This window comes from Protopterus annectens, chromosome 7.part0, assembly GCF_019279795.1.
Source record: "Protopterus annectens isolate FY-2018-M chromosome 7.part0, PAN1.0, whole genome shotgun sequence".
In the NCBI taxonomy this organism is placed as follows: Eukaryota; Metazoa; Chordata; order Ceratodontiformes; family Protopteridae; genus Protopterus; species Protopterus annectens.
Window position 1 is genome coordinate 805,635,903 of NC_056739.1, and position 10,320 is coordinate 805,646,222.

General features: G+C 39.9%; 1 protein-coding gene across 1 annotated transcript in view; it reads left to right on the forward strand.

Moving 5' to 3' along the window:
* The window catches only part of TSC22D4 (TSC22 domain family member 4), an 816,869-nt gene extending 806,755 nt beyond the window's left edge, over positions 1 to 10,114 (forward strand). The window contains exon 5 of the mRNA XM_044077341.1: positions 6,216 to 10,114. Within this exon, the coding sequence (XP_043933276.1) occupies positions 6,216 to 6,431 (216 nt within the window). The 3' untranslated portion in view covers positions 6,432 to 10,114. The remainder of the gene's footprint in view (positions 1 to 6,215) is intronic.
* Positions 10,115 to 10,320: the final 206 nt, after the last annotated feature.

Below are 10,320 nucleotides of genomic sequence, written 5' to 3' on the forward strand. Positions count from 1 at the left end.
CCACTGAAGCTTGGAACATATCTTTGCAATAAGTGCAAAATGTGTCAATATGTTTCCTCTGTACAGGAATTTAAACACCGTATTTTGTCCTTCATATTTCAGCCTAGATTCTATGCTACTTGTAGAACAACTAGCGTAATATATATGGCAGAGTGCACAGGATGTACATGTTTTTATATAGGGAAAACACAGAAACGGCTCAGAAACAGAATCTATCAGCATATGTATGATGTAAAAAAATAAGAACAAATTAAATGCTTTAGCTAAGCATACAATGGAATTCCCTTCACATAATTTTAGGTTCAGAGTCCTTAATAATGACAAGAGAGGGGGTAAGTTAAACAACTTAATTGAAAGAATTGAATTAAAGTGGATATTAAAGCTGCAAGCTCATGTATACCCTGGGCTGAACAACTATGTCTGCATTAAACCTGAGCAAGTCTATGTCCCTCTGTCTCTCTCTGTCTCTCTCTGCTTCACCCATACTAATCTGCTCTTCTAATATCAGTTGTACCTTTTTGCAGCTCTCCCTCTGTTTTGTGCACCCCACAGTTTGCTGCATCATAGGTTGGTTTATTTATTTTGATTTCTTGATTGAGATCCCACTAAGAAATGTCCATTTACATCAAAGGCTGAAGGATAAAAGTTCCAGACAATCAAGATTTGGTAGAGTATATAAATATTATTTATACACAGGTTTGTACAGGACATCATATTCTGTGACAATGAAGAAAACAGGTACGAGTGCCAACAGTAAGTGAATGACAGCTGAAGAAGTTAATTATATGCACCATATATGTGGTGACGACTGTCTGTTAATCGCTGATATATGAACAGTCATATTATTTTCCTACCTAAGTGAGATCACTAGAGTAGTAAGAGTGAATGCACACTGAAAACGTATGTCAAATCATACCTTTGGTATGTATCAAGAAAAGCAAATGTATCAGCTGCAAACCTGATGTTCTGTTTGGTAAAGGCAAACACAATTTTAGTAAATAATGCATTATTTGTTATTGGGAATTGGGAATATCAACTGTCCAGATGCTGGTGGGGCATCCATAATTTGTTCTCAGTCTTCTGCTCCATGCTTCCCAAAGCTGGACAAGTTAATAGTACAGCAATAAATATTGCACTAATTTGGGGCCTTTTCCCTAATTTTTTGTCAGTAATTCTGGAGCAAAAGCTGAGTGGTGTAGATACAGGGTGGTATAGATACAGGGTACTTAAGAACAGAGCATAACGATAATAAATATGGTCGAGCTGGTTTCTAGAGTTTAGATGCACCAAAATAAGACAGGATAATGGTGGATCAGTATTTCAGTAAAAGGGCATAGAGAGCACATGAGTATGGGAGAAAGACGTGAGAAGGATGATGGAAAAGAAGCATATGGATGGACGGACAAAGGGAGGAAGGCTGGGGAGAGTAGGATTTAGGAATTACTATGCTTCTAGTAATGCAAGGGTAGGGATGGCCATGGTGAAGAAATGGATACTAAATGAAAATAGGAAAAGGAACAGTGGTGCAGCGGTAGCATTGTTGCCTCACAGCAAGAGGTTCTCTGCTTCGATTCTCACCTGGGGTGGCTTCTGTGTGGAGTCTGAATGTCCTCCCTGCATTCGTGTACGTTTCCTCTGGGTGCTGCGGTTTCCTACCACATTACAAAAACATGCGATTGGAGCATTTCACTCCGGGCCTCCGCTGAAAATTGGCTTCGTTCCAAGTTGGACTTTCCTGGTAAACAAATGTTAAGTAATTAAAAATAGATAAAAAAAACTGGGTAATGGCATGAAGGAAGTGAGGAGTAGTGGAAACAACTGATAGGAATCAGAATACAATTTATGCTTTTCTGGCTAGTTGAGGCTTTTGGGCCCTTATATGGACGTCATCTCTTGTATGCTCAAAGGAAGTTTATCTGTCAGATTACCTTATATTTGCTGCTCATCTCAGGCTTCTATCATTACCACTCAGCCTTGTTCTTACCTTCTGCCTTGCCCCAGTTAACTAATGTTGAGTTTGATGTCTGGTGCTCCTGTGCTTACCTATAGTTTACCTTGTCTGTAGCAGTGCGGTTAGTTTGTTGTGATATAGTTAGTTTATGCAATGCTTAAACAGCTGCAATGTGTACATTTTTCCTGGTTGTACTGAGTAAATCTAACACCTCTGTTACTGTGATTGTAATGTTATAGCTTGTGTCCTTGGATCATCCTTTTCACTGGAACTTACATTCCTATATGGACCACTTGTTTGCCAAATAAATGCATTAATATATTAAAAAAGTACCATCTATTCACATATATGATTAAATTCCAAATGCATAAATGAAAAGGAGATGGCTTTATTTTGAAGAAAACACCCATGGATCAGCAGATTATTTTGTACATTTCACTTGTCAGACAAGCAGCTGAAAGCTAGACATTTAATACTGATGTTTCATGTCTCTGTAGAAATGTTGCACCCAGAGTTAACAAGATTCACCAAGAATGATACCACTGTATAAAGAAAAAATGATCAATTTCAACAACTGGCTAAGCTTCTGGTGTCATTCAAAGGGGATCCAGTGTCTGTCAGCCTGGGATGACATGCTCGACAAGCCACATTGCTTCGCAAGAGATGGCTTGCACCTATCACCCCTTGGCTTTTGAATACTGGCCAATGTCTTGCTGCCCCCATAGTGCCTTTTTTAGGCAAAGCTCAAAAGACAAACCCACCACCATAAGTAGCACAAGTAACCAAAAACTGAGGGTAATGCTACTCAATGCCAGAAGTCTAAACCTTAAAATGCATGCACTGAAGGCACTCCTCAGTATGGAGAAAATCGATATATGTGCAGTAACAGAAACCTAGTTTAAGGATCCAGAGAGCACCGCAGCACTACCAAGCTACAACTTATACCATATATTTCGGCTACAGAACCCGGACCAAAATACAAAAGGCGGGGGTGTATCCATATTCATCAAGGATACCCACACCCCTCCGGGTTAGTGGCACAGCACGATGCTTCAGAGATCATCCACATGCAACTAACAATGGGCAAAACTGCAATTCAAATTGTAGCTTGCTACAGATCACCCACCATGTCCCAGGACCCCCATTCCTCGCTTCTGGAAACACTGGGAAACATAAAGGTCCTACCAAACACCCTAATATTGGGTGATTTCAATTACCCAAACATTAACTGGGAGAACTACTCAAGTACTAACTCCCTTGCCCAACATTTCCTAGAATTTATAAACTCAAACACCCTGGATCAACTGGTCAACACTCCCACCAGAGGTGACAACATATTGGACCTGGTCATCACCAACATGGGCGACCAGTGTTCCACACCGGAGGTCAGCCCCTCGCTGGTTAGATCTGACCATAAACAAATCACTTTAGATATCGACATTCCGCCTCCACCCCCGGACAAGGAAACCACTGTGAAAAACTTTTCAAAAGCAAACTTTACATTACTTAAGACCGAGGTGGAAAGTTTCAAAGCCCCCATGCTAAAGGATAACGCTGTCCAAGCTGTAAAATCCTTTACTAATGCATTCTACAGGCACCTACAAGAATGCATGGATCATGCTATCCCAAGCAAAACCAAGATTCACTCCTACAAGAAAAGGAAACCAGTCTAGTGGAGCCCTGCCATAAACAAAGTATACAGTAGAAGGAGAAAACTAGTACAGAAAAGAGTAAAATCCCAAGAAGGGAAGAATCCCTGATCAGTATCAGCAAGAAACTATGATCCCTCATAAAATCATCCAAGGTGAGCTTCAAAAGAAAAATTGCCAAGGACTCCAAAGATAACCACAAGGCATTCTTTAGCTATGTCAAGAATCTAAGTGGCAATGCTCAGATCTGCTCGGAGTTAGTGCAGAATGGCACAAAATACACTGAACCGACCGATATCGCCAAATTCCTGGCAGACAGGTTCAGAGCAAACTTCACCCCCCTCTCACCCCCAAAAGGGACCATAACCATACCAGAAGAATGTAGAGCCCCTGAAATCACAGACAGTCAGGTTAAAACAGCCCTTTCCAAAGCCAAAAACACAGCATCAATGGGACCAGACGGTGTTCCAGGCTGCGTCCTACATGAGCTCAAAGACGAACTAACCCCTCACCTAAACACACTGTTCAAACTCAGCCTCTCCACAGGCTACATACCCAAAGAGTGGTGCACAGCAATGGGTATTCCACTCCACAAAGGTGGAGCCACAACAGACCCCGGGAACTATCGCCCTATAAGCCTGACTAGCTTGGTCTGCAAGGCTATGGAGCGCGTCATCATGGAACTCATTAACAGAGACATTGGGAACCTCCAAACACTGGACCCTACCCAGTTTGGCTTTGTTAAGGGCAGATCATGCCTCCTAAACCTGGTAGACTTCTTTGAGACAGTTACCAAGACTATAGACGAGGGAAAGGTGGTACACAGCCTACCTAGACCTCACAAAGGCCTTTGACACCATTCCCCATTCTGGTATTATAGACAAGCTCACCAGCCTGAACATAAACCCCTATGTCACAAGATGGATTGCCAACAGGCTCACAGACAGAACCCACATGGTGAGAGTTGTGAGAGCTAGGTCCGACTCTAAACCGGTTACAAGTGGCATTCCCCAGGGCTCAGTCCTAGTACCCCTCCTGTTTGGCATATACTTCTCAGAGGTACAGGCAAGCACAGGAGGACTATGGCTGACCAAGTTCACAGACGACTGCAAATTAGGGGCTATAATTGACTCTCTGGCTGACACAGACATCCTCCAAAAGGGTCTCACTGAGACGGATACCTGATGTCAAAATCATGGCCTCAAGCTAAATGCCAAAAAGTGCATGGTCATCCCCTTTGGAAAAAATAAAGTATCCACAAACTACCACATAGGTGGTAGTCCCCTAAATACGGAAGACATAATAAGAGATCTGGGGACCCGAGTAGATAGTAATCTCTCCTTTGATAATCACATTGCCAAAGTGATTAGAAAATCCTTCTATGTGGCCCACCTAATCACAAAAGGGATCGCATCCAGATCAGAAGAGGTCATTGTTTCCCTCTACTCATCACTCATCAGACCCATCATAAAGTACAATGCCCCATTTGGGATGTACCTTACAAGACACCTGCAACAGCTGGAAAGACCACAGAAGTAATTCACCAAGAGGATCACTGGCCTCAAACAGATGCCCTATGCAGCTCGACTGAAGAAACTCCAGCTGTACTCGGTTGCATACCGCCTACTCAGAGGTGATTTCTGCCTGACATACAAGGCCATGTCCAACCCAGACTTGATGGACATGCTCCAGCTAAAGAAAACCATATCCCCTCAAGCCACACGATCTAGGGATCTAAACCTCACCACAACAATAAATAGGACATGCTGGAGGGATAAATTCCTGTCCCAGAGACTTCCCATGCTTTGGAACAAGATTCCAATCTACATTAGGCAGAGCTCCTCGCTAACACTCTTCAAGAGAAACTTTGATGAGTGGACGGGAAACAGAAAGTTTACCCCGGGGATCACTTCAATGGCTCTGCTGGACAGAGGCACAGGGAACTAATCTAAGGGGGCGGCGAAAGCCAACACATTCTGGCTAGGCTTATAAATGCCTTCGGGCAGATAGCCTAGTACCTACCTATGAACCTATAAAAAGGAAGTGGAGAGATAAATAGTAGATTAGTATGAAAAGTGCAATTTGAAAGGTGAGGAAGCATTTGTGTTTGTGTGGTAAGGTTTTTCTTAGCATATTATGCAACTTTGTTTCAGGCATTAGGTATAAAAACGATGACATAACTGGTGTGGATGCTTTTCACCCTGAAATGGACTCCTTTATAATTCACACTAGAGCTGGTCTTCTTGGTAACCTGATGGATGCATATGTTGCATTTTTGTCCTGCTTCTCATGGTATGCAACCCTGAAACTGGTGAGAACTTGGAAGGTGGATAGTGAACGTCGAAGCCAACCTGCTCTTAATGTGCCAAGTATTAACTGTTCAGTCTTTGATAGTATTACTAAGTCTGGTTTATGTGATAGCTACTCTGTCTAAGCCTACCAAGACACAGTGTATTGTCATAGGCATTTGGATAATATCAGCACTGAGACATGCTGCTGTCAGTATAACTCCATCTAGGGAACTGACCAGGTAAAGACTGTCTACAACTTATTATACTGAGTGTATTTATTCTTTCTTTTTTTTTTTCTAATGAGAACTGGAATTTGTTTTTTAGGACTTGGTCAAGAGTCACCTCATGTATGCTGTTCGAGAAGAAGTGGAGGTTTTGAAAGAACAGATCAAGGAGCTGACAGAAAGGAATGCCCTCCTGGAACAAGAAAACAACTTACTGCGATCCCTGGCCAGCCCAGAGCAACTGTCACAGGTCACCGCGAAGGTGCGGAGTGGCGGACTGAGTGTCCCACCTCAGACTGGCACAACATCTTCATGAATGACCAGCTGCAGACAACAGTAATAACATCTCCAGTGCAACTCACTGGCTTTGCAAAAGAAAGGGCTTATGAAAACACTACTTCAGCTTAATGATCATCCTAAAGGAGCGCAACATTTTACACATTCCAGCTGGCATAACTTCTTTGTTCTGTGTTGTCACACTAACACAGGAAAACATAACTATGTGTTAAATAAAAGTGAACTAAAAAAAAACCTAATTCATAGCTTCCTGTTATGATGTCAGTGACCTTAACATTTGTCATGGATTCTAAGGGATAATACAGCCAGATGTATACAGCATAGCTTATCGGTACTTCAGGTCACTTGGCTGCCATTTTCTATCAGTGCCACAAACAGAACATTTCTTCACAGTGCAACATAAAGTCGTGTTGCCACTATCCCTGTCTACATGTGAAATCTCCTTTTATATGATGAAAACATAAATTGTAACAGTCTTTTGTGATGTTTTAGGCCATCATCTAGATTATACAAAGTGAGGCCTAATATCTCTTACCTGTGTTATGTACTTCACTGTCATATTTATGAAATGTGCCTCACCTCACTTTTGTACTTAGAATCTGGGACATGTTCTTAACCCTAGTTAGATCTTCATAGTTAAGATTTCACAGAAAGATGTAGGACAGTGTTCTTTTTGCTGCACACAGGAAGTAAAGCACGTTTTCCTGTACAGGGTAAGCCCTGGTTCTAAGATTTCCAACTGTGAAAAAGTAATAAAGGTATGTAAATAGATCTGTATGGCTAAGGACATGACCTTATGACTTTGTTAAAAAGTAGGGATGGATAAAAAGGGTTGAGAGAGATAGATACCTGCTAACATGCAGAGATTTTGAAAAGTAGAAGTCTTATCTTATGATACTTGACAGAAGTCAATGTAGATGTTATGAAAAATGTCCCAGAAGATGCAAGAAATCAGAGGGTCATGGATAAAGGTTCTACATGACAAAATAAGACATATCTGCTCCAATAAAGGACAGTTGATAGGGCTGCAATTTTTGGAGGGGAGAATTTGCACTTTTTTATATTTGAATGTCCATGAGTGGATGGTGGCATATTATTCTTTATCAACAGCAGATTTTTCTGATTTGGTACTGCCATAAAGTATAAGAGAAACTACTCATTTGAAACTGTATATTGAGTTTAACTAATTTGTGAAAACTTGACTGTAAAATATTATTTGGATTGATTCCAAATATTAAGAATGTTATACATTTCCCAGTGCAATTAAGGTTTATATAAATGAGGCAATAATGCTTGTTACAAAATGTGTGATGTGAAGGGTCATTGTATTATTATGCCTTAGAAAGCAGCAGCATTCCAAGAAACTTTTTGCAATTATACCTTCGACTAATAGATATGTATTCTGATTTGTTAAGTAGAAAATCATACTAGTGAGATGTTGATGTACTAAATACCTTCCCACCTACCACATATACACCATTTTCTCCATTTTAAGTGCTTTGAGTCTGCCTCAGAGATGATCGAGTCAACACTGCAAATACAGCTGTTCTACCTTGGAGAATGGAATGTGCCTTATGGGTCAGCTGATGCATGGATGTAGCTCTCTAAATTGCAGTAAGAGGAAAGAAAATTCACAGCCAAACACTAGCTATTGTGTGAATTAGCAACTTGTGCATTGTTGCAAACATGAAAGTCCTAAAGAAGATAATCTGAAAGAATTGTCTTGACTGCAGCCCTGTAATAGGCCTGTTGTCCACTCAGTCCCTTTCAGAACCTGCCCCTACATTATACAAGAATGCAGAGAAGGTAAACCCCAAACATGTCAGGTCACAGGACTAGGACAAGCGATTGGCTCAAAAAAGGACAGCTGAATGGGTAAATAGGAGATAAAATAGAATAAAAAAAATGTAACTTTTATTATTGTTCCATAATGACATTGAAGAACAGAGACAGATCTTAGTCCATTGCAGTTACAGAATGTAGGCAGAGAGTTAGGCTGAATTTTATTTTTGTAGCACAGAAGCAGTTTTTTAGCACCTTCATTATATGCTTAAATGGGAGCACAGACACTAATAATAACAAATATTCTAAGCAGTGAAGTGTGAAAATATACCAAACAGTGTATTAAGAAACAGAAAAGAAATGCTAAGTTTACTAGGAACCTGTACGGCTTCTCATAATATGTAGTTAAGTTCCTCAAAATGCATAAGTTATTATATTACTTTAATGAATCATGTTTTCTTTTGCACTGCTTGTACACAGCAAGTGTTAAAAATGCAAAATATAAAAAGTAATAAAAACCATGCATGGGATGAAGTTAACAGTCACTGAACATTTGCTAACATCAGTTTTGTTAAGGTGTATCTGTGTAATGTAATCATATCTGCAGATGTACTGATTGTCTCTATAATCCATCTGTATCAGCAGCCATTTGAAAACATGAAAGATGGAGAAGTCAGAACCTATAATGATTAATTAAACCCTTCCTTCCTCCCCTGAATTTCATTTTGAAGTAAAAGTGTAAAAATGCTGTAGGCTTCATTGCCTTGTATTATGGGATGGCTGTAGCCTGTCTTTGCCCCTTCCACTGACTAAAGTATTTTAATGTGTTAATTAAAAAAAAAAAAAAACAGAAGGCATTATTAACAGTAACTGAAATGTTGTTACACAATTCATTTTGTGCTCTTGGTGTGGTCACCTTTACAGACTACCCCCCATCACCTACGGTTTATGAAATGCTACTAGTAGTGTTGAATCAACACATCCCTTACAAGTCTACTGGACATAATTTTATTAAACTTCCTTTCAGTACTAATGTTTCTGTTGGTTAAAGCGTGGATGCATGCTTATTTGTTGTAGTTATTTAAAGGGATGTATTAATCTTATGGAAAACTTCCCTGTGGCTTTAAGGTCAGGTGCATCTCTGATGTTAACATTGTAAGGCATAGCACAGAAGTGCATAGATGGGACAGTTGCACAGAAGTGCATAGACGGGACAGTTGCACAGAAGTGCACAGATGGGACAGTTGCACTATGATCTGGAAAGAAATCTCATTACCGGCACTTTGGCTAGTATTACGCTCCCTTCACATTTTATTTTTGTTTTAATTTTTGAAAAAAAAAGTACTACAGATGGCTTTTTTCTGCCCCACAGTAGTGTGTTATTAAATTTAGTACCATAAGAACTCTGATTACAGCTTTATATTAATTTAGTGACCCTTACACAGTTGTTTGCAGATCAAGTTGCTTGCAGTGATAAGCTAAACTATCCTCATTCAAAATTATTTAAGGCTGAACCAATTCTAACTTTTTGGCATCCAAAAAACTGCAACAAAATGTATGAAAGTTTCATTGTGAGAGGGCAGTGCTCTCATTAAACAACTAGCATGTTAATTTTATTTATTTATTTATTCTTTTTTATTCATTTCTTATGCAGGTGAGTAGGTTAATCCAAGCAAACTGGTTTCAACCTTGACCTGAGTTTAAGGTGAATAAGATTATGAAACACCTTAGAGCTGCAAACAGAAAATCAGAATATAGAGTTTTTTGAGAAACTAGTAAACAGAATATCAAGTTGTTTGCATCAAGAGATCCCATCAGTAGCAAAGGAAAAAAGAGTTATGTCTACTGTATACACAGCTGAAATCATAAGTAGAACCATTGCAGATCAAATCAGTATTCAACATGCAAAGGGAACAGCTTTTAAAATATTGCATTTAGTCCTGTTATTAAAGGAAAAGGGATGCTCTGAAGCATATCCAGTTACTGCAATAAAACTATCCCAAGTAACATGACCAAGGGGAGTAAAAGCATGGTCATCTCTTTGAGGATTGGTTTTGGGAGACCTGGACATGGGCCACCATTCTGCCTCAGTTTGAGTCACAGAAGTCTTCCCATAATGGTGATGT